This window comes from Ipomoea triloba, chromosome 10 (assembly GCF_003576645.1).
Source record: "Ipomoea triloba cultivar NCNSP0323 chromosome 10, ASM357664v1".
Classification (NCBI taxonomy): domain Eukaryota; kingdom Viridiplantae; phylum Streptophyta; class Magnoliopsida; order Solanales; family Convolvulaceae; genus Ipomoea; species Ipomoea triloba.
In genome coordinates, this window is record NC_044925.1 from 26,695,928 (window position 1) to 26,720,636 (window position 24,709).

Sequence of the window (24,709 nt, forward strand, 5' to 3'; positions counted from 1 at the left end):
GATTAGGTGGAGCATAATTATTGTATCAGAAGGTCGCAAGTTTTATTCTTGTCAATAACTTATTGGTCGACTTCATTACACAAGGTCTTCGTAATGTGATTACTTCTCCTATTAGTGAGGCCCGCACATGCAACTCAATTGGTTCCTGGGTGGTAAATTATGGACAATGACACATGCTTGAGTACGTGAAGTTGCAATGTGGGAGTTTCATCACCTGATGTGGTAGACTAGCATTGGTCCTCCCACCTAATGGACCGCTAAGTCACTATGATTTATCCATCCTCTAGTCCTCTACATACCCTGTAGGGGGTCAGAGTATGTAAGGGTCATGGAGGCGAGAAAATTTCAACTCGTGGGTAATAGAATATTGGTGAGAATCTTGAGTTATTATTAAGAGGCAACTTGGAAAATTGCAAGAAGCCAAGAATATAGCTAGGGAAATCTTAAATTCAGTAACCTAGATTCCCACTAAAAATAATATCCCCAATAATAATACCTTAACGTATCAAAGACTCCTCACTCCTCAGATATACATGCCTATAAATAGCCCTCACAAGTTCCCCTCTCCCCATCATTCTTCACACAAACATTGCAGTGAGAGAACAAAACACAACCAACCAAGCCAGAGAGAAATGGAAGCCTTCCCCATTATTGACTTGCAGAAGCTCAACACTGCAGAAAGGTCTGCAACAATGGAGAAGATCAAAGATGCCTGTGAAAACTGGGGCTTCTTTGAGGTACTTTTTTTCTTTCTTTGTCTTCTTCTACAGTTCTACATTAAGATTGCCATCTTTTCTTGAAAAAAACATCCTAAGAATTCATCATTTTTGGCCGCTGTTTTTAGCTGGTGAATCATGGGATTCCTGTGGAGCTCATGGACACAGTGGAGAGGCTGAACAAAGAACACTACAAGAAATTCATGGAGCAAAAGTTTAAGGAAATGGTGGCTGATAAGGGACTCGATGCTGTCCAGACAGAGATCAGTGATGCAGACTGGGAATCCACTTTCTTCCTTAAACATCTCCCGGTCTCAAACATCTCTGAAATCCCCGACCTTGAACATGATTTCAGGTCTCCATACGTATAATATATAAACATAAATGTGCAGTCAATTATTAATTTAATCTTTTACTTGAGACACAGAGAAACAGATACTATATAAATATAAATATAAATATGCAGTTCAATTATCAGCTTAACATTTTAGTTGAGACAGGTAAAATAGCATATAATATAATAGTACAATCCAATTATCAGTTTAGACTTTTAGTTGAGATGGAACAGATTTGCTGGTACTGATTCTTGATATTTAACAACAGGAAAGCGATGAAGGAATTTGCAGTTGGGCTAGAGAATCTTGCAGAAAACATCCTGGATTTGCTGTGCGAGAATCTTGGGTTGGAAAAAGGGTATCTGAAGAAGGCATTTTATGGTTCAGAGGGGCCAAACTTTGGCACCAAGGTGAGCAACTACCCTCCCTGTCCGACGCCGGAGCTGGTGAAGGGTCTCCGGGCACACACCGACGCCGGCGGCCTCATCCTTCTCTTCCAGGACGACAAGGTCGGCGGCCTTCAGCTCCTCAAAGACGGCCGCTGGATTGATGTTCCCCCTATGCACCATTCCATTGTCATCAACCTCGGAGACCAGCTCGAGGTACAGTTATTTTGTCACATTTAGTCCTAAATTTTAAAATTGATCACTTGTAGTCATTTAATTTTCTAATTGTTATCATATGTGGTCCAAGTTAACCACCCATGCCCTTCAATTTTCAAAATTTGACCAGTCTAGGTCCTCTTGGAAGGGTCATAGATGATTAAAATTTAACAGGATCATGAGTGGTTAACTTGGACCACGAACAGTAACAATTTGCAAGTGAAAGGGCTACGGGTGGTCAATTTAAAACCACTATACTCAGAGTACTCTCGTACCCAGAAATAAAAATTCAATCTTTAGGCTAAAGCCAAGAAAAATTGTTTGTGAAATGAAGGTGATAAGTAATGGGAAGTACAAGAGTGTGGTGCACAGAGTGATAGCACAGACAGATGGGAGCAGGATGTCAGTGGCATCATTCTACAATCCTGGGAATGATGCAGTGATCTACCCAGCACCAGAGCTAGTGGAAGAAAATGCAGAAGACAAGAAGTACCCAAAATTTGTTTTTGATGACTACATGAAGCTCTATGCTGGGCTAAAGTTTCAGGAAAAGGAGCCAAGGTTTGAAGCCATGAAGGCCATGGAGAGCAGGGCTGGAAGCTTGGGTCCTATTCCCATTGCTTAAGAGAAAACTACTGTACTGATGATACAGTTTGGGGTTTGGTCTATTAGGATCAATCATAGTACTAAAAAGGTTAATAAGGTTGTTTCATGGGGGGATTATTATATCTTCTTATCTTTAAAGATCATTATAGGATTATGTGTAATTGTGTCTTTATCAGTAATGATGCCACTTTACAAACAGAGATCTAGTTACTACAAATGGTGTTAGTTACTGTTAAAGATTGTTTAATCTTATCTTTAAACCTAAAAAGGAATCTACTTATTTAAGACAACATAGTACTCCCAGGTTTCTACTAATACTAATAACAGCAGCAATAAAAAGAGGAGTGGCCACAGTAAGGAGAATTTGAGAGTGGATTCAAAGATAAAATCAATTATATAATGGGTGAAATCTTTTGCCCTGGCCCCACTAGTGATCTATGATTTTGTTGAATAAGTCAGTTTCTTGATATTAAACAGATTTGTTAGAAGAACAAATCCAATGAGAATTCGTTAAAATGAATCCTTAATTGCAATTCAATTTAGAATTAGCAGGCATTCAACATGATTATTATATGATTAGAGATTCTAAGGCCCAAAATGAATCTCCACTAATTTCGATAAAATGAAAGCAAGAGATGTTAATCGGACTAGCTCACTCGAACCATCAAACAGATTTCTTATTGGGTTAAATTTTTTGAACCCTAACTCGCTAATTTTTCACTTTTTTCGAATCAATCCACAAGTTCCAAACTAAATTGACATCCCCATCAACACGTCATCCCCTACAAACACTATACTTGGATCTAGTTTGCAGACTTCTTTTTCTTGCCTCCTGACTTCATATAATCTCCTCAAAACATTCCAAGATTCAAACTTTACTGCACACAAGATAAACCAATCTTTTTCACATCTAATAATCTGAAGCTCGTCTCAAGAATTCTGGGAAAACTAGCAACCTGCAGGTATCAAGATCACAGCTTTAGTGTTGAAATTTATATTTTTAATTGATTGTTATTGTTTTTGTGTCATTTTGGAGAATGAGTTGAAAGTGGGGTCAACTATCAACAATCAACACCATCATATTCTCTGTATAATCATACCAATACAGTGCTGATACATCTTCCATTGACCTACCCTGAATATACAAGTGAACAAATGGAGTGTCCCTTTCATGGGCAAATACATGGGAGAATCATTATATTTTGAAAGATAGAATGTGTACTAGGAAGAGGTAGAATAGGACACAAAAGAGATACCCCAATGTTTTTTTTTTTTTTCAATTGCAAATAGCATTGTTTCTCTTTCTTGATCTCTTGCATTCTCATTCCTACAATGTGACAAGACCTCATAGCAACATCAATGGAGGCAGTAACATATATTGAAAATTAGAATTACAAAAAAGGAGAAGAAAAAATGATGATCCCTTTTATTTTTATGGATAGAAACTGCAAGAACCAAAACTGCCACTTGAAGTGTTTCATGTATGCATCAATTCTTTGAACATGAAAAGAATTGCGTTGGTTGGTCGAAGCCAGAAATGTCAAACAACTCTATGAATCGCAAGTCTGATACCCTAGCCTTTTCAGCAGCGTACCTCTGGTACTCGTCAAAAATTGATGTGAGGCACCATCTCTGTACTTTTCTCAAGCACCCGACAAGGCAACCAGTACGGTGCTGCATGACAGAAATGGTAGGGATAAACATATTTGCGCTTTTTATGCGTGGAATGGAAATCGCAATAACAGAAAGCATACCTTTCCCCTTTTGCAGTGAATAAGCAGCGGATGATTCTTTTCATCTACATGGATAACACATGGGAAATTGTAAGGTGGAAAACTATCTAGTGAAGAAGAAAAGGCTATGGAGCCTCGAGATAATTACCGAGGACAATTTTTAGCGCTTCTTTGATCATATCTGCTGGAATGTTTACAAATGGCTCCTGAACATTGAATAGTTAAGGATTATGGCATACACTATGTGACATGCAAAAATGACTAATACCAACTAATAATACAACATCATCTCAAGTAACGGCACTCAGAACTGATCAATTATGTTCTACTGGATTCATTTTACAAAGCCTAAGCCTTTCTGAAACAAAGGAACAGAGCCATGCATCTTCATCATTGAAAACCACTATCTGCCTTACCAACAATTGGGATACTTGACTACCCATCTACCCCATAGCATTGAGAATTCTCCACCTCTTTATATCTATTAACAAGTGTTCTGGTTTCCATTATGCCCATCAGTTGTGGGTGTGGGGATTACATCATCTTTCCCTCTTACGGCCTTCCAGTAAGCTAAAGTGTCTTAGGTGTGAAAATGTTCAATTAACTAATCAGGTTTTCAATCATGAATGCAAAGTTAAGGATGGACCAACAAACACTTAGGTTATTTAGTCCATCAATAGAAAGAAACAACACCTCAAATGACATCTGGCACCCCTAAGCATCAAAGAAATTTATGAAATACAATTTCAAGATATAAGCACACGTGTGTGTGTATAAAATAATTAACAGTAGCTTTCAAGTTCAACAAAGAGAATCCAACTTCATCCGTCAAGCCACTTGCTAGTAGGTAAGACCATAAGAATATACATGATTGAAGGAGAATAAATTAGTTAGGCGGCTAGGGGCCAACTTGTGGCTTCAAACTTCTGATGGTGAAATAGGGTGGAAATTTTTTTTTGATAAGTTCAGTATATAATGATGACAAAAGAACATCTTTATTCTCATTGGCCAACCGCCAGTTGTTATTCTAGACAGGAAATCAGGTCAGATGGAAAACAAAAACTAAGCCAGACTAAGCTACAATGACATGCCAGCTAAACCGTCTTCTTTTCAGTAATAAGAGAGCAAGCAAGAAGAGATAAACAACAAGTAATAGAAAAGGAAAAACATTGCACATTATAGTTACATGAAAACAATACTCCAAATTAAGCACAGAAAACCGAACAAAGTAGAAAACAAACAGCCACACTTTCAAGCTCTCAACTATAAAAAAAAAAGCAGTAAGTTAATGGAACTTATAGAGTTATAAGACAATTAGTTTCTGTTAAACTAAGCTTGAAGTCAACTTCTACAAGATCATTTATTACTTATCAGACAAATAACTTCAACCAGAGTCCCCAAATTAGAACTTTCTAATAATGATTAGTGAACAGTAATTGCATAGCAATCAATAAAACATCCTCATTTCCATTGTGCTCCACACGAAAATTCAGATACAAGAATAAACACCTATGTGGCGGGAGAGAGAAGATCGAACCTTGGATCCTTCGATGCCGAACTGGAAAAGCTGAATTCGATTAGCATTGAGAAACTCAACATTCTCTTCAGGATAGGGCTCGGGACACAAGCATCTAAGCATACAAAAATTAAATTAAATTAAATTCACCGCAGAGAAATCATCAAAAGCCACAACTAACAACAAAACGACAAACGACCAACATGATTGAGCGGAGGCCTAGGGTTTGCAGGAAGGCGAAGTTAGCAGCATCGGGGAAGCCAGAGCGGAAAACGCCGTAATCAACCATAGCAAAATTCAGCGGCGGCACGAACACTCCCTCGTCGGCGGCGGCGCCTCCCGGCGAGGCCTCCGCCGCGGCGGAGTCGGAGATCGCGTGACACATCGGCGCCTCACAATTCTCCAGCCTCATCATCGCCTTGGCGCCAAACAATGCACCATTGAGCGGTTGCTGCGTGTGTATATGCATTGAAATGATGCGACTGTAGTGGGTATATACATATAGTATATCTGTATTGTGTGTGTGTATATATATCTATATCTGCGCGTGAGATGGGGTTATATTGGGGGCGGGGGGGTTTGATTCTTGGAATCTCGGAGATGATTCTGCCGGCAAAAAGAGGAAGAGACGGCTGGCTAAAATGCGCCGGGGGTTTTGTGGGGCTTCTTTCTTTCTTTTGCTTTTATCACTCAAAGTGGAAAGTGGAAAACCCAACAAAAAGCAGAGTTGGGGGAATCCTTCCATCCATCTTCTGCGCGGGGGTGGGTGGTGAGGCCAATTTCGGAATTTCCTTATTTTTTGTGGTCAATATTTTTATTTTTTAGACGAGAAAGGAAACGTTGTCATTATCCGAAAATATGCATCAGATAAATCTTTTTGGATAAACTTCGTTTAATTTTATCATAAATTTATTATTTTTTTGTGACAATTCTAAATTTAATTTCAAACTATTATTTTTAGATATTTTTACTCTCATGACTTTTCATATTTTTAGTAAAGACATTTTTATCTTTTCATTTTTTTATTATTTTTTTGATTCCCACCACTTATCAACATATTTTTGTGGTCAATTTTGATCCAATTTTACTTTTGCACGCTCATGTTAACACATCCTTCCACTATTCCCCCCCCCCCCCCAAAAAAAAAAAAAGAAGCTTTTCTTCTGTATTATAATATGAATAAAAAATTTACTAAATATCTTATCAAATGCAAACGTGAAAAGTTGAACTATGATTACTTAATTCGAGAGGAGTGTATTAAATCAATTAATAGTAACATGTTATGTATAAATAAATCATTATTTTTCTTCTCACAAAAAAGAGTTAATCAATTAATAGAAGGTGGAAAAAAATTCTATTGAAAAGTTTTAAATCAGTAAAAAAGTGTAATTAAATGTTCTCTTTAAACGTTTTCAACAAGATACTACTGATGTAACGAATATTAGACTTATTAACTTATTTTGCGTTGATTGACTAATTAAGTTGTGCACCCAGAGCATTTGTCATGTTATTTTAAAAAAAAAATCATGAGTTCATTTACATGTGAAAAAATGATGGCAATAGATTCATATTATAATAAAGAATTTTATAGGGCTATATAACTATACCTAGCAGTCTAACACCTCGGACCCCATATAACACATGTAACACAAACTTTTAAATCTAAAAATATAAAATGAAGTCGAGTCAAGTCAAATAAAGTGATAAGTACAAATTTAAAACTCAAACTTGACTGATCAATCACAATGAGTTTAATTTTTTTTTATTATTATTAATCCAAACATTACTTTTACAAGCCAAATAAGAGCATATCCACTGCGCAATTCTGCTCATGTGTAATAGCCAAAAAATTACACAAGAAAAACTCTGTGTGACGTGTGCTCGATTAACCAAGAATGTGTTGTCAATAATTAATTAAGCTCATAACTTCTAGTATAAGAATCATACTTCATCCACTTGATTACACTTTTTGAACGTAATAGCGCATTTTTATATTAGCAATATGATTTCTTCATTTTTTTTGTTTAATCTTTTTAACAATGTGACAAATTTCTCTGAAAATAAATAACATAGCACCCCACAATGTGACAAGTTTCCAAGTTCATGCTTCAATTATGAGACTTTTCAATTATAAAAAAAAAAATTGATAATTATTTGGTGGTTCAATAATTCAAAACAAACAATAAATGTTTATATAAAATATAATCGGAACACGTAATGGCCAACTCCCCCGTCAAACCAATGGAATCAATCCATCTTGTTTAAAGAACATTGTGTGAGACTTTGGAAAAGGATCTAAGCTAAAGGATGAAAAGTCTTAGATGCTCATCAAAAAAGTACTATGGTATATACCTTTTCTTTCTTCTTTTTTTTTTTTTTTTTTTCTGTGAAGATATTCAGTTTTGGTGAGGGGATATTGAGTTTAGACCTAGCAGAATACTATTAACCCCAACGTATAAGTCATTACATTTGATATAGCAAACAATTTAGAGAGAACAAGATAAAAGGAGAAGAGTAAAATATAAAAATAAAATAGAAATTGTAAGTAAAAAAAAAAAAATACAATGTACAAGTTATCACTACAAGTGATTAAACCAACGCATTTATATTCTGATCAAATGTTATCTATATATGTTATTTAAGTTCAACGTAAAGGTTGCCCTTACTATTTAAAAAGGTAGAATAGCGTATAATAAAGTCATTTTACAAATCTAAAATCGTGCATGGTTAAGGATTGATGATTGCGATTTGAGAATATGAGAATGAACTTTAAGATAGTGGCAGGAACAGGCTTGACGACGTACATACGCAAGTGTATGTTTAATTTGCAGGCTAATTACGTTCAAGGGGAAAAGCTAAAGCTCTTGTGATGGCCCATCGTTTTCATTTCATTTGAACCAAAAGATTATTAGGTTGAGGTGACCTAATTTAATTAGTTCAAATTTGCATGAATTAAAAGTTGGTTAAGATTACCCATCATCATTCGTTATTTACTAAAGTGAAACCTTTAACTTTATTAAGATTCCAAATATTTTAATCCATTCTTATAAAAGCATTTTATTCAAAAATATAGAGTAATACGGAGTAATTATTATTATTGACACTTCAAATGAAAATTAAAATATTTGTGTTATATCATGCAATACCAACTATCCAACTTAAACTATTTGAATTATTTCAAGCATTCATGCAAATATTGAATGGTACTGGTACCTTTTATACTCATTGTCCGACTTAAATTATTTGGATTATATCATTCAATATCATACAGTAGTGGTACCTTTAATGCTAGTTATCCAGCTTAACATATTTGGGTTATATCAAGTATTATGTCACAATATCTAATACAACTAGACATATCATATAGATTATATATGATGCAAAAGTCACTGCTGCAAATCAACACCTTTAACCATTCAAAGGTCTATACATAAAACATAATGCAAAAGTCATTACAACCAATCAACACCTTTAACCTTTGAATGAGCTGCGCTGCGTTAAAGGCAAAATAGAAATGCTTCATATGGATTTATAGATGCATGGAAGGGTGAAGGAAATCTAAAGCAAGTTGACAGAACCTATATGTTCCACATAAACCAAAAGCAATTCGTCCATTCTTTGTACACCAATTTCCTTAATATTGGTTTGAAGTGTTTTAATCAAGCAGTGAGTACGTGCACTTTTATAGTCCCTTGGCTGTTTGCACTTAACATACTCAGGCTGTCGCTTTTCCAGCAAACGGCACTAATGAAGTATGATCCAATTTCTGCATCAGCCTCGTTCGTATCAGAACCAAAACTGTGCCAAGCCGCAGGCTTAGATATTGCCTACAGAAAAGACAAGAACTAGTTCAGCTTATCAAGTTGATTGCAGAACACCAGACCAATCATTAAAACACCCCACCAACCGGGTGTGGGAATTGAAGGATGTGCGAGACTACAGATTATATTTTCCCTGACCTTTCATCTCAATTAAAAGGTTAAACTGATAGTGGAGAGTACCTTGTGATAAACAAAAACTTCGTTTGTTTCGCTACCGCATGCGATGTATTCGCTATTTACGGTAAGGCCGACAAAATTCTTCTCATTTGTATGCCCTCTAAAAGTGCGCAGCTGAAAGACAACAAATACATAAATAAATCATAATCAATCAAAATTTTATGATGAAAGAAGAAAGAGAAACAAGCTTTAATGAGCTGTTGTAGCACACCAGACAAATTGAAAAAATTCCAACATTCACTATGATTTGTTTATGAAAAAATTGAAGCCTATAACAAGCTTGATCTTGAGTATGCAAAAAGTATACCAGGGAACATGAACAAATACTTACTGGAATATTGTCCTTAACGTCCCACAAGCGCAATGAACTATCAGTTGATGCGGAAGCAAGTTCATTGTTGGACAAGAACTTTACATATGAAACAGATTTCCTGTGCCCAGTGAAAATATGGAGGGGCTGGCTAATATTTCTTAAGTCATAATAATAAATGTGATGATCAGCAGAACCCACCTGTAGGATACAAAGTTATAAGTGATAAATTCATACACTTACTCTATGCAAACATTTGTTCGATATTAAAGAGAAAACGAAATAACATACTGCGACATGGAAACTGGATCCTGGATTGTACTTGACAGAGCAAATATTTGCTTTCATGTCAATGCTTAGAACACTCGCTTCCTGCCTCAGGCACCAAACTTTGACCTGTTCGACGATCGAAAAAGCCATTCTGAATCCTAGGAAAGATATAAAGCAAAAGCTACTTCCATTCTTCACGAAAAGCAATTTCTCTTGACAGTCTATTCCAAGACATTTGATTCCCACGACTTGTAGTGAAAAAATCAAACTCCCTTTAAATGTAATTCACTAATTTGAGGTGTGAAATAACTTATCACATACTTAAATCCAAATAATTTATGGCACTATGGAAAGCCCATAAGTAATACAAGACCAATATGTGCTATTTCTAGCCTAACATTAAAATAACATTCTCTATGTGCCTGCATATTTTTATAGCTGAACTATAAGCAGGCCCAAGTCACCTGAATTCTCAATTACTCATATACCTTGCAATCATCGCTTCCAGAAACCAGCATAGACGGTTCAGTACGAGAAAAGTCAACACTCCATGCTCGTTTTTCATGCTCCTCATATTCCATGACACTCTGACCAAAGGCAATTATAGTGTATTTCATTACTGATAAGAAAGCACAATTCCTCAAGAATGTATTTTGGCATAACCACAAGAAAAGCAGAAATTTTTAAAAAATAAAATAAAAAACCGTATTTGCATGGCAGACAAATGCAAAAGAAATTCCACCTGACGAGTAGTCACATCCCACACAGTAACTATGCCCTCATAGTCACTGCTTGCTATGTAATTTTTTTTGTACTTGTTCCAGCTCAAACAACTAAGTTTGGATCGGGTGGGCATTTCTGCAATAGGACATTGCATATCTGCTGCTGGTTCATTTACCACCTGAAATGTTATGGCACCAAGTACTTATAGGTATGGAGATAACAGAAGCATATTCATAACTATACAATACCACAATCTGCAAGGATAACTGGAGGGAAACAAGAAAAGGAAAAAGAAGAAATAAAAAGACAATAGGTTCCTAGATTTTTAGAGAAAAATACAATCCATAGACAAGCAGACTAAACTGAAAGTTCAGAATCAAATGATAGCATTAAACTTGTATTGCAACTTATTAAATATCTGATACTTTGTAGTTGATACTAAAGTGAAGGGACAACATTTGTCACAGGGAAAGGGAAGAGGTAGAAAAGAAAGTTAAGGAATACAAGGCAAAAGGGCCACATTGAAGATATTGATTTTAAGAATGGAACATATTCCGCTTATACTTCTTCCATTAAACATCTAATACATGCATGTAAGAATAAAGACTTTCAGATCCCCAGTACATAATATGCCTGGAATCCCCATATTAGTATAAAGTACATATATTATCTAGGAAAGAAGAAATGTTAAATGATGAGCCTCTGGCCCTATGCATCCCCCCTTACTGAAATCAGTCTAATTTCCTTGGAGTTAGATCAGAAAACAAATTCTTTTCATATACACTTACAGATGCAAATTCAAAGACCTTGATACGCCTTGATACTCCCGCTATAGCAAATAGTTCATCATCTCGGTCAAATTCTATACTGCAATAGCAAAAGGAATATTAGACGCAAAAAGGAAACTGCTTCCTGGTTCTAAGGAAAAAAAATAAAGAATAAAAAAGCAAGACAGTAAATAAAATTGAAGACTATTAAATCTTCATTCATGAAAATTTTCAAAATACAAAGAATTTTCTAGGAAATTGATGAAAACTGCTTAACTAGAAGTACTTTCTTCAGCTGATTGCAGAAAAAATCTCCATCTAAAAGCTCAATAAATGAATAGTAGTTCGCAGCCAAAATGCATAAGATGTTTACCTTGAAACTATATTGGCTGAGTGGAATAGATCGGCATGCCTAAGCTCTGCAACTACTTGCAATCGACTATTTAAGCAACCAACAAGAAATACCATAAGTCCATGCTATAATACCAGGAAGCTTCCCCAGGAAACTATAAGGCTTGTAGAAGAACAACACCAGACCTGTATCGTGTAAAAGTCGAAAAAACAGATTGGAAATCTGCAAGTCCTGCATTATATCCCTCTTTTGTCCCATTTGACACTCTTTCTTCCTGTTTTTGAGATTTGCTGGCCCAATATCTCCGTTTTTGCAAATAACAGTCTTGTAGGTCACTGAACTGTCGCAATTCAACAAAGGTACAGAAACATTTGGGCAAAGACCAAATTGAATTAGCAAAGAGAAAACTCTACTTAAGAGTATAGTTGCAAAGTCTATTCTAAAGCATAATATAAGAGGTTATTTTTACTGGGAATAAATAGTAGGGTGTGACATATTACAGGTTGGACTGTTGGAGGCCAACATGCTGAAAGAGGTTCAATGTCTAGGCTGTGTAAGGAGTGGGGAAATTTATACAAGGGGGAAATTTGAGTTGCACAAGGATCAAACAGGAGTGTTGCTTGGAAAGCCTTTCCCTCAGATCCAATAGATTATTTGAACAACACTGGATTAAAATATGACTAAAAGCAAAACCATGTGACTAAATTAAGCAAACATTAGTACCTGCGCATGGACCCGCCTCCTCCTTACTACAGCATGTTGTGAATCTGACCCATTCTGTGCAATCTCTCTTTGAATTAGTTGAGAATCAAAAGGAGCTTTTGTTATCTGGGTCTGAACACTGTTGGAGACTGCAATGCATTCTCCTTGTGCATTAGGGACATTGGTAGTAGTGCCGTAACTCTGTTTCTCAAGCAATGCAGGGAATTTTGCTGAAGACTCATCTCCGAGTATCCTCATTTTTGACGAACATCTACCCGTTGCTCGATACAACTCTATTCTATATTTCTCCACAGACCTTATGTCCTCTTTAATGTATTGGAGGTCCTTTTGAGTCTGTGGAATATGCACAGGACAATCAATAATGTGCACCAACTTCTAGCACAAAAAAGATATTTCGAATAACAGAACAATTTAAATGTAATGCAATAATGCATCAGAAATGAAGCAGGATGATGATCTTATTCACTAGTCTATGACTACCAGCTTACGTACCAGATATTATTATAAAGCAATAAGGATGTTCATTCAAGGGCAAGGGAGAAAATTAAGTAGGGAAAAGTTTGGGCGGGGAGTGGCAAATAAGGTAAATTAGTCCATAACTCCATATACTAAAAAAATACACTTTTGTAAAGGAAGCTATTCAAATGCTATCATGTCCTTCCGAGGATAGTGCATGCCCTGCAAATTGTTTTTGAAGTTATAAAGCCCACAAAAAAACAAAAAATAGTACTCCGTAATAAGCTTTCCCTGAAAGTTAAAGATGCTCATGTTTTTCTGAAATGTTGACAACAAATTCCAATGAATATGATTGTGGTGCTTCAGAGCCCAGATATCTGTCCCCCCACATTGCCACTCCAACTATAACCTTTCATAGAGAACACCTTTCCCTATTAAATATCTACCAGGGGAAAAAGTGATATTTCTACTATAAAGCCTATGCCAATATGACTTGCCCAGAAACATTTAAGTTCAAGGTTAAAACCTCATGAAGCTCATCAAGTTTTTGCTTCCTTAAGCACTGCAAAAATTCGAATAGGATCTGCATGTTTGCCTCAGCTTCTTCTAGCTCCATTTTCTTTTTCTTCTCAGAAAGAAGAGACAAGAGGCTCTCAAGTTCCTTAGCTGACACGTCGCATCCCTGTCTAAGGATCAGCAGTCATGAAATATGAAAAGCACACAAGCATATTACAGATGAACTACAAAGGCAAAAGGGGGGAAAAACAGCTTCCATGATTTTCAGTTGACTATTATAATAGCGGTTTTTGAAGTTATCCCATGCAAATTTACAAAATTGCAGTTCTCAGAAATGAGAGTTAGCAATGAACAGAGAATTTCAAACTTTTTGGCATTAAGTACATGAAAAGATATCCAGAAACTTGTTTTTTCCTTAAAAGAAGTCATGGAAATTTTCCATTCCAAGCTTTAATTCCACTAGAAGCACCTTGTTCAAAAGGACATAACGATAAATTGATAATCAGGTCTACAAGCGCTTAATTTAACTTGAAGACAGAAACATGGAGTCAAGGGGCAATCCCACAAGATTTTTCCTTAATAGCTTCAGTACCCCATTTTTAAAAGAAAAGTTATATATACCATTCATATGAATGTCCTTGTAAATTTTTCCACATTGAGATAGCACAATACTTACTATATAAAACACACCAACAGCACACACAAAAGAATAAGTTCCGCGTTCATTCCTGATTTAGCTAGCACTCACAAGTATCATCAATCAATTTTCAAAAATCATGACATGAATTGAATTATTGCACCAAGAAACTGTCACATCATTTTTGTTTTAAATTCTTTAAACAAAACATGAAGTAGTATGAATGACAAGATACCTTACCAAAAATGTGAAACACTATCATGAGAAACCCTGTCATGGAGTATTGGAGTAGGTATACATGACTTGTCTACAGTCTATTGCATAATTAGATTATGTACATGACAAGTGCACATCATTTATATCTAATGGTTGGTGGGGTCAACCAAATGAACCAATTCATAGTTCATAACTAGAGATTGGATGTGATGAGACAGAAACTTGTCATGCAGGTTAGGGCATCCACCATATGTGTGTATTTTCCGGGTCCACACACTCCACATCAACACTCAGAGGATGCATTTCTAACCGAAGAAATTATCCATTTTTCTGGAGAAATGAAAAACTGGAGAAAGGAAAATAAAGAATAATTTAGTTATACATTTTCCAATTTGGAAAATTGCGCAACCTCAAATCCTCAATATCCCATCCATCCCCAATATACTCTATTCCCATTGTAAATATCCTTCAACCATATATTTATGAGCTCCACCATTATTTCAAATATCTTTTATTACTATTTCATTTATTAACCACATTCAAATGAATTAATATTTTGAATTAAATAAGCATATTTATATTATACATTATATATTATAATAAAAAAATGAAAAGGAAAACAAAATAAAAAGTCAGTGACGGCCTAGCACAAGCAGGCCTTCCACCGTGCTGCATGGATTACTATTATTCGTCCCTTTCACCAATGTCTGGACATTTGTCATGAACTGTCTTTTCCCTCCCCATTGTGCAATATGGGCACTTTTGATGAAGTGACGCCCCCAATATCCCACATTGAGGATGCCCTTATAGATAGAGAACTATATTATCTATAGTTTCCCATGGTAAAATTAGTCCAATATCATTTCAAATAGCCTATAATTTATTAGGTACTATAATGGGAGAACAAATCTATTATATTTTTCAGCTGCATGGCAAAATGACTGACCTGTTCTATTGCCTGGCGAAGCTGTTCCACAGGTAGTGCAGTTTTAGCAATTTGACGAGCAGTAGTCTTCGTCAATAACTACAAACATAGATACATATTTCAGCATAACTTGGATTGAAGAGAGTAGTTTCTGTCATTGTTATTGAGGTCAAATAGCCAATAAGTAGCAGGCAGAGCAATAACTATGATGTAAAATGTGAAGAACCATACCAAAACAGAAACATAAAATCGAAAAAGCCTACAAGGTACAGTTTACTGAAATCAGTTTCTTGAACCATCTAAACCTTTAGATGAAACACCAAAATGATAAAGCATTGCTCGCAAGGCAGAGTCATACACAAATTCTGGAAACATACAGTAAAACCAAAGAAAATCCAACTTGGTAAGAAATGAATTACATATAAAGAAAATTTAGCATTCAAGGCTAGCATTATATACAACAGTGACGGATTTAAGTACAACTACATCACCCATAAACAGACAAGACTTCATAGAAACTAGGTGAACTAATTTTCTCAGATATAAAGCGTTGAACATCATCATCTAAATTCCTCAGTCTAACTTCGTTCCTCCATCTTCTACAGTCCAATAAAAGGGATAAATGTTTCACTAGAAAAAAAAGGAACCAAACGAGCGATATTCGTTAATCAAAAACATACGTAGTATTACTGAAATCAGATCATTTCTGTTTCTTAATCCTGTATGAATTAACCACGTAGGCAAAGCATTCTGGCACAGTGAGTAAACACATATCCTGTAACGAAATCCGCAGAAAATCCACAAAATAAGAGAAATACGCACTTTATTGAGGACGAAATTAGGATAGAGCTGTTTTGCAGTAAGGTAGTGAGAGCAACAAGGGCAATCGCTCTTGTTCTTAAGATGAGTGATGATACACATGTAGCAGAAGCTATGTCCGCACGGGGTGAGGAACGCGTCCTTTATCACCTGCATGCATATCGGACACAGCACGTCCTTGTCCGCCTCCTCCTTCTCCGGCGCCGGAATCGCCATTTGCTGAGCCTGAGCCACCGTCTCCGGCGGCGATTCTTCCGCGGTCAACGGCTCCAGCTTCACCGACGGCACCAACGCCCCTAGTGCACTCCTTGATCCTCCCCCCATCAACGCTTTCTACCTCTCCTTCTCAACTCTCCTCACACACTTTATCATACATCTACTTTCGTGTATATACATATATCTATATATCGACGTATAGCAAGCATGTCGCTTTATCGATGACGAACGGAGAGCGACGTGTCTCAGTTTCAGAGTGATCGACTATGAGGGTGGAAACGTACCACGTCGAATGGACGACTCTTTTATATTATAATCCGTATACTATTAATAAAGACTAGTGTACTAATGTACTATATTAGCATATTTAAAACTTTAAGGGGTGTTTGGTTCAATAGCTAATATGTGCTTTTGTAGTTTACATGTTAAATTATCATGTTTGGTTCAAGTTATGTTATTTTTTCAGAAATATTAGCTACTTATCTTATTGTATGTGTGTGTTAGTTAGTATTTTTTCAAATACATTTTATCATTACGTTATTTATTTATTTTAATTTTGAAGTTTACTGACATACATGAAAATATATTAAAAGTATAAAAGTAAAATTACCATTATAACTAATCCACAACTAAACAAGTTTATATTACATACCCAATAAAACCATAAATCTAACGTTCCCTACAATATAATATTCACTGGCATCCAACATTTTCTAACGTAATCTAATATTCCGTCAACCAAATGCCCCCTAAAAGGCAAATGATACGTTAAACTTTCAGTGACCGTGACGTTTCTCATCTACTATATTAATGATTTGAAGTATGTGTTGCAATTTATTAATAAAAGATAACGATAATAATAACAATTATGAATTTTTCACTTTCCTTATGAATCAAAACATGTTGCATAAGCATGGAGCAATGAATGAAATAAAAATTGAGAGCATTGTAGTGTTGCTCAACTTAAAATACTCTTTTGATTCGGTTTTATCAGTTGAATTCATTAACTCGATTTCATGTGATTTATTTATTATTTAATTTTGTGTAATATTTAGTTTAGTGATAGTACATAAAATTTAGAGAAAATAATAATTCATTGGCATGTATTTGGAGGTTATCAATTTTCCTTTGTATATTCATTAATTGATTTTGGTTCTAAAAGAAAAAGTTAATTTTATCTATAAATAATTATTGAGAATTTGTGTTATAAAACTCTTGATATAAATATCTAACAGATTCGGTTGCGAAGTCAAAAATATCTTGTAGTAGGGAATATGCAGATATTTTCAGCAGGGGATACTAAATAATTGGTCAAAAAAGTAGACTTGCCAAATGGGGTGCGATTGGGTTATATACCTGCCAGCGAACTAAATATGTCAAGAAACCAAGGGGCATCCATTAAATTGAAACAAGACAATCAAACAGTAAAATATAAAATGGAGTCTCGTACATTAAATATAAAAAGTCTTATTTAAAATTTAATTTTTAGAGTAAGGTAATGATTTGATCCTCTACAAATATTAGGGGTCTATTTATTAACGGGCGAATTTATTCTTTTTTTTTTGAAAAACTGAATAATTTGGTAATAAAGTTTCTAGATATGTTTTTTTTTTAATAAATGAAAACAGTTATAACTACGTTATTATCATTATTTACTTACATATTTACTTATTAATATAATTACACTATTTATCATATACTCGCATTTTTATTTATATAAACATAACTTATTTATTTATGCTTAAAGTTATACCTTATTCACACAATTACAAGTAAAATTTGAGCTTTACACCAAGTTTTATATCTTGATTGAACAAAATAGACTACTAGTTAATATATTTTTAATTATGTTATATCGTAATACAGTTTTAATATGAATATCGGATATTGAAATTTCACATATATTAATATTCAAAGTAAAAATTATATATCATTCAAATTAATATATCAACAAAATATTTTGAATACAAACTCAAAAAATATTAATATTATTTAAACTAAAATTTATACATACTTATTAATAGATTAGTGATTCAAATATATTTTTTGTTGTTATGTTATATACGCATACAAATTTGGTTTGGATATCAAATATAAAAATCTATATTACATTTAAAAGTAAAAATTATATTAATTCTATTTAAACCGCAAACATATCCAAAAATACTTTAAGTATATGGTCTAAAAATCACTCAAATTACGTATGTAGTTATTTTAATTTTCTAATGTTAGTCTAAAACATAAATTTTTAAAAATGAGTACTAGTAAACAAGTTTTATAAACATAAAACATTGAATATAAAACTGAAAAATTATAAAATAGAAAACGGAGAATAAAAAACTTGAAATTATAAAACAGAAAACAAATAATAGTTGCTTGAACCATTTTTTTTAATGAAATAAGTAAACGAACCCTAGGGGGTTGAGTTAAGCTCATTTGTGCATAGAATAGTTTATATAGTTTGGTAGAATATGTAAAATTTATAAGAAGAGACCGAAAATCGAGTTTCACTGAAAGCAGTGTGCGAGCAACCTCTCAAAATAAAGGATCTACGTCGATTAATTGAGTCAGCATGATTTATCCATACATAACTTGCCGTACCATGGTATGGGAACAACTTGGATGGGCAATTTTATATCTTTGTTTCAAGGAATGAATTCATAAAATTTAAGATATAATTTGATGAAATATAAAAACATGAGTTATTATTATAAAAAAAACACATAAAATGGAGTAAATCGAGCCTGATTAGTTGAGCCTGTAGGTGGGCCATAATCATCAATCAAGGAGTAATACAAAAGAGAAAAAAAAAAAAAAAACCAACAAGAAGAGACTATTTTAATTAAATGACTTTTCTATGGATGTTTGAAATTTAAATTTGAACAATTGAAGTGGGGAAGGTATCCAATTAAATATTTGTCCAACAATTTGATACATACAAATAATACAATTCTCGTAATCACCTTAAACATACATAATATTGCTTATAGTATATATTAACCATAATATTTAACAAATTATTACATAGAGTGGAGTTAAAACTTATCATAAGTCAGTCAAATAAAATCGATGTCTGAATATAAATAATTTAATATTTATAAGTTGCTATATCTAAATATTATTCAATATCAAAATTATGTTTTATTTCACTCATTTTGACAGATTCATATTGAATTCTACAATTTTTATACTCCGCATATGAAAGTGTTGGAATTGTTTATAATTCGATATAAAGTTAGTTAATTTATGAATAAGACAAAATAATGAGGTATGTATGTATGTGTGTATATATATGTTGGAAAAATAATGTCTTTTATGTGAAATTTGGAAATCATGTTATTTAAATGATTATTTTTTAATGATTTATATGAAAGCCCGAAATTGTTATTTAAATGTACAATTTAAGTGAAATTTATAGAGGTGTAAATTAATATAGGTTGTCAATAGTTGCTTCAATCAAATTAAGAGTGTCAATTATTATTATCAAGACCAATTCTATTAAATGATGACTTTTCTATGATTGTTTGAATTTGAATTTTGAGATTTGGAGATAGATTTTATCTTGATCACTTGAAGTCAATGTCTATCCAATATCAGTAAATATTTATCTCTATGCATATTTCACGCTAGACTTTTACCAGTCTCAGACAGTTAAAATTTTGAATATATTCCCTCTGTGAGCGGCACATCAAACTTCAAACTCCTCATACTGGAGAGTTCACAGGGCACTTTCCTTTCTAGTTTCTATACTCAGATAGACATGGAAATCGCTTCAGGTCCCTTCACTTCCTGCTCTAAAGAGCAGCAGAAACTGTATCAGGACTGGTTTAACGTCGTCGATTCAGGTATTTACGCTTCGATCGATTTTTTTTTTTCGACTTCACTTTCCATTTTCGATTATTTATGAAATGTTAGCATTCAATCTATTGATTCTCTATGTTCTGGTGCAGACGGAGATGGTCGAGTTACTGGAAATGATGCGACCAAGCTTTTTGGCATGTCGAATCTTAGTAAGCCTCAACTCAAGCAGGTAGTCACTCGTAGCTTTAGGCCTTTAGCATTTTTGTATGGATGTGTATGCAAAGCTTCGTTGCTCTCGTTTGATGTATAAACCTAAGTGTGATGCTTATTGAAATGGTTGCTTTTTTGAGCTATTGCAGATTGGTTTGCTTGTTCATATGTTTAGCTTTTGAGTTGTGCTATTGATTTCCATGTATATGTTTAGGATTTTCAGATTCTCTTGTTTAATGAGGAAGACTTTTTGTGACTTTATTTTGAAGTGATCGTATAAGGGGTGATGTATCTGCAAATGCCTAAGGAAATTGCAGTAAATAAATAAAGAGAAATATTCCTTCAAATTTACATTCAAACTTTTGATTTTTTTGGTTCAATTTGGCTACCACTAGGCACCATGTTATTTAGAATTGCATATAATCAGGCAACAATGCCCGCTATCTCAAACGTTTCTCACTTGGCTATGTGATATAGTGATTGCATAGTTTTCTGGTTCTTTAGGTTTCTGCCTAGTTTATCACTCAATCTTACTCCTCTTCTATGCTTGGTGAGTATAGGTTTGGGCTCTTGCTGATTCCAAACGACAAGGGTTTTTAGGCATCAATGAGTTTACTACTGCCATGCAGGTAATTTGGTTGCTTTAATTTGTTCCCTTATACATTAATGTCCATGATTCTAAGTATCTTCAATTATATGTGGTATTGTAGTTGATATCTTTGGCACAAGAAGGGGAAGAGCTAAACTCAGATCTCCTTAACCTTAAGACTGCAGGCAAGTGGATTGATGTGTAGTTATCTTCACATGTTAAATTTTGGCTCTAGTTGAAGCAGATAATTGACCTGATTATTCTTTTAAATCCAAACTTAATTGTGTGCAGATCTGTGGTGTGCAAATACTCTTGTCAATTGAATGTTTTTCTTTGAACTAAATTGATCTTCTCTTTTTATCTCCTTTGTTTGTTGGTTTTTGTAGCTGGTGTGAACCCTCCAACCATGAAAGATTTGGATGCCTTACTTGTGGTAAGTGCTTCTCTAATTTTCCTTGGTCTCTAGAATCCTTGGCCTGAAGATTATTTAGTATAAACTTATGTTTTCTTTCATCCCAGAGTGCTAATGGTTCATCCCAGAGTTCTAATGGTTCATCCCAGAATTCTAATGGTTCATCCCAGAATTCTAATGGTTCACTAACAGAAAGCATACCACAAACAAATGGTAGCAAGCCAGACACAAATGGTATGTTTAAAAGTTTGCCATTTATCTATCTATATTTAAAATGAAGTTATATTTGTTCAACATGTGCTTTATTCCTTAAAAGAAAAGGATTTCAGTAAGTTCCCCCCATAAATTTCTAACAAAAACGTAATGTAGGAACTACACAGCTGCGGTCGATACCATCAACAATCAAAATGTTCAGCTCAAGATCTAGAAAGAAGGCAAGTTTCCATCCCATTGAATTGTTGTTAACTCCAAAGTCTCTCACTCCCTCCTTACTGCTGTTAACAAATGCTTTTCCTTCACCTTCTGGACTGGACTTCTGTACAATACTACAATAGGGTAGCTACAGCCGCCAAGTGGCAGTAAACTATTTTCCAGCCAAAATTTTATCTGCAATGCATATTGACACAAGAATATGTGAATATTTATTATTTGTTCTCTTGAATCCTGATTCCTTTCTTCTTGTTTGATTCAGGTTCAACCTACTCTTACTGCTGTCACTTCTGTAATTGACGGTTTAAAGAGATTATACAATGCAAAGTTGAAGCCACTGGAAGTTACATATCGTTTCAATGATTTTGTGTCACCAGTATTGGTAAGTGGATTAAGATAGAATACCTATATTTCTTTAGAAAGAACTAGTATTGTACTTTAGCTCATTATGCCTTTTGCTGTTTTGCTTGTAGACGGATAGTGATTTTGATGCTAAACCCATGATCATGCTTTTGGGTCAATACTCAACTGGGAAAACCACTTTCATTAAGCACCTATTGAAGTGCAGCTATCCAGGTTAGTCATATTCTTATCTGTTTTCTGAGTTTCACATACAATAAAGTATTAAATATTCCAATTTTAAGTGAATTTCTTTTCTATAAAACAGGAGCTCACATTGGACCAGAGCCAACTACTGATAGATTTATTGTTGTTACGGTAAAAAACTATTTTAAGATTGCTCACTTGAGAACAGAATATTGTTGTGTTTGTTAAGCACTCAACAAATTATGCCTAAGTTTGCATTTTCCTTTGGATGCTATACTTTTTATAGTCTGGGCCAGATGAAAGGAGCATTCCAGGAAACACCGTTGCTGTTCATGCAGACATGCCATTTACAGGTTTATCTACATTTGGAGGAGCATTTTTGTCGAAATTTGAATGTTCACAGATGCCACATCCAGTAAGCTAAATAACCTTTTTTTTTTTTTGCCCTAATATAAAATATTAAATTCTGTGTTACTTAATATTCAAATTCTGTGACTTACAGCTCCTTGAACATTTTTCATTTGTGGATACTCCTGGTGTCTTATCGGGAGAGAAGCAAAGGACCCAACGAAGTTATGATTTCACTGGTGTTATATCATGGTTTGCTGCTAAATGTGACCTCATTCTTCTCTTATTTGATCCTCACAAACTTGACATTAGTGATGAATTCAAGCGTGTTATATCATCTCTGCGTGGTCATGATGACAAAATCCGTGTTGTGTTGAATAAGGCAGACCAAGTTGATACCCAACAAGTAAGATGAATAGTAATTGCATATTTGCATAGTTTATTTACTTTCTTCACTCACAATCATTTACTTCACTGTGAACTTCACATATTTATTTTGTTACAGCTGATGAGAGTTTATGGTGCATTAATGTGGTCCCTTGGCAAAGTTCTGAACACACCAGAGGTTGTGCGAGTCTATATAGGGTATGCTCAAGCTTTCTCCCCATACTTAGATCAAACATACCAGGAAGGTGTTAGCCTGGTTGGATGTTTCTTCATTTTTTTTTATTCAACATTTATGCAATGTGCAATTATTTGGTGTTCCAGTTCTTTCAATGACAAGCCTGTTAAGGAAGGTACTGACTATATGGGGAAGGATCTTTTTGAGAAAGAGCAAGATGACTTGCTTGAAGACCTGATTGATATTCCTAAAAAGGCCTGTGATCGTAAGGTAAGGTTACCTCCACGGGTGTAGTAAACTAAGATACATATGTGTGCATATATTTATACGAAGTTTTTCGTTTTCAGATCAACGAATTTGTGAAACGCGCTAGAGATGCTAAGATACATGCCTACATAATCAGCCATCTCAAGAAAGAGATGCCAGCATTGATGGGGAAATCTAAAGCACAAAAGCGCCTCGTTTCTAACCTTGAGACTGTATTTGCAGAGGTTAGTCTCTTTGTCTCCCTCAGCTCATGCCATGATACTATGACAGTAGGGATCCTAGGATTGTTTTCCTCTGTGTGATTTGCTTCTTATCTCAAATTGTGTTTCGAGAATACAGGTTCAAAGAGAGTTTCATTTACCAGCGGGCGATTTCCCCAGCGTGGATCACTTCAGGGAGGTTCTGATGCGCTACAGCATAGAAGATTTCGAGAAGTTGAGGCCTAAGATGATTCAGGGAGTGGATGAAATGCTGGGCTATGACATTCCAGATCTCCTCAAGAACTTAAGAAACCCTTATGATTAGATCTCATAGACACACTAGAACTTCAAGAGTGCTTGAAGTGAGTGAGCAAATTGCAATAAGAGCGCTGCTTTATTCTGTCTTTCTTGTTCATAGGAACTGCTAGTGCAATTGGATTTTAAACCTCCTTGATTTATACTAGCTTGTTTCGAGTGTTTATTTTTTCCTTTGCATATTTTTTTTTTTTTTGGAATTTCCATGATTTCCAGCGCTTTTGTCACTTTTGTACATGAGTACATTATAGTTTTAGCTCAATCTTTTATGCATTTTAGCATTCATATCCCACGGCCATGTCTTTCCTCATTAACAAGAAAAATATAAATGTGCATGCACAATTTTAATTGATTTTTAAGTGATAAATTAGACAAATTATGCCATGAAGTAGAGTCTATTTTACATTGTGTGTTCTCTAATTCAATAACAACTTTTACATTTTGTATTTGTAAGTTACAAATTATATGTAAACAAATTAAAGGTACATCACATGATAAATATAGATACATAACATGATAATAAATGCATATAAATTGTTAATTACATGTACAAAATATGTTATTTACAAATATAATAGACATTTTAATGCACCA

The 24,709-nt window shown here is 34.5% G+C and overlaps 4 protein-coding genes across 4 annotated transcripts; 2 read left to right on the top strand and 2 right to left on the bottom strand.

The window, feature by feature from the left end:
• Window positions 1-587: 587 nt before the first annotated feature.
• Window positions 588-2,476, top strand: LOC116031441 (1-aminocyclopropane-1-carboxylate oxidase-like). The gene is made up of 4 exons (XM_031273654.1): window positions 588-737; window positions 845-1,071; window positions 1,320-1,653; window positions 1,988-2,476. The coding sequence occupies exons 1-4, from the start codon at window positions 633-635 to the stop codon at window positions 2,276-2,278; spliced, it is 957 nt and encodes a 318-aa protein (XP_031129514.1). The 5' UTR covers window positions 588-632; the 3' UTR covers window positions 2,279-2,476.
• Window positions 2,477-3,318: 842 nt separating this feature from the next.
• On the bottom strand, window positions 3,319-6,223 carry LOC116031339 (tyrosine-protein phosphatase DSP1-like). The gene is made up of 5 exons (XM_031273498.1): window positions 5,712-6,223; window positions 5,530-5,623; window positions 4,141-4,198; window positions 4,014-4,057; window positions 3,319-3,933 (listed from the first exon to the last, which is right to left on the bottom strand). Exons 1-5 carry the CDS (start codon window positions 5,975-5,977, stop codon window positions 3,748-3,750), a joined length of 648 nt encoding a protein of 215 aa, XP_031129358.1. The 5' UTR covers window positions 5,978-6,223; the 3' UTR covers window positions 3,319-3,747.
• Window positions 6,224-8,897: 2,674 nt separating this feature from the next.
• Window positions 8,898-16,706, bottom strand: LOC116032284 (E3 ubiquitin-protein ligase COP1-like). The gene is made up of 13 exons (XM_031274779.1): window positions 16,224-16,706; window positions 15,423-15,500; window positions 13,634-13,789; window positions 12,652-12,984; window positions 12,114-12,268; window positions 11,950-12,015; window positions 11,598-11,676; window positions 10,829-10,987; window positions 10,575-10,673; window positions 10,108-10,212; window positions 9,838-10,017; window positions 9,510-9,620; window positions 8,898-9,335 (listed from the first exon to the last, which is right to left on the bottom strand). Exons 1-13 carry the CDS (start codon window positions 16,542-16,544, stop codon window positions 9,168-9,170), a joined length of 2,010 nt encoding a protein of 669 aa, XP_031130639.1. The 5' UTR covers window positions 16,545-16,706; the 3' UTR covers window positions 8,898-9,167.
• Window positions 16,707-20,124: 3,418 nt separating this feature from the next.
• On the top strand, window positions 20,125-24,288 carry LOC116032552 (EH domain-containing protein 1-like). Its single transcript, XM_031275170.1, has 16 exons — window positions 20,125-20,281; window positions 20,387-20,466; window positions 21,008-21,076; window positions 21,158-21,221; window positions 21,423-21,469; window positions 21,556-21,682; window positions 21,818-21,882; window positions 22,140-22,259; window positions 22,351-22,453; window positions 22,545-22,594; window positions 22,710-22,838; window positions 22,926-23,177; window positions 23,277-23,356; window positions 23,480-23,603; window positions 23,681-23,824; window positions 23,940-24,288. Exons 1-16 carry the CDS (start codon window positions 20,197-20,199, stop codon window positions 24,123-24,125), a joined length of 1,725 nt encoding a protein of 574 aa, XP_031131030.1. The 5' UTR covers window positions 20,125-20,196; the 3' UTR covers window positions 24,126-24,288.
• Window positions 24,289-24,709: the final 421 nt, after the last annotated feature.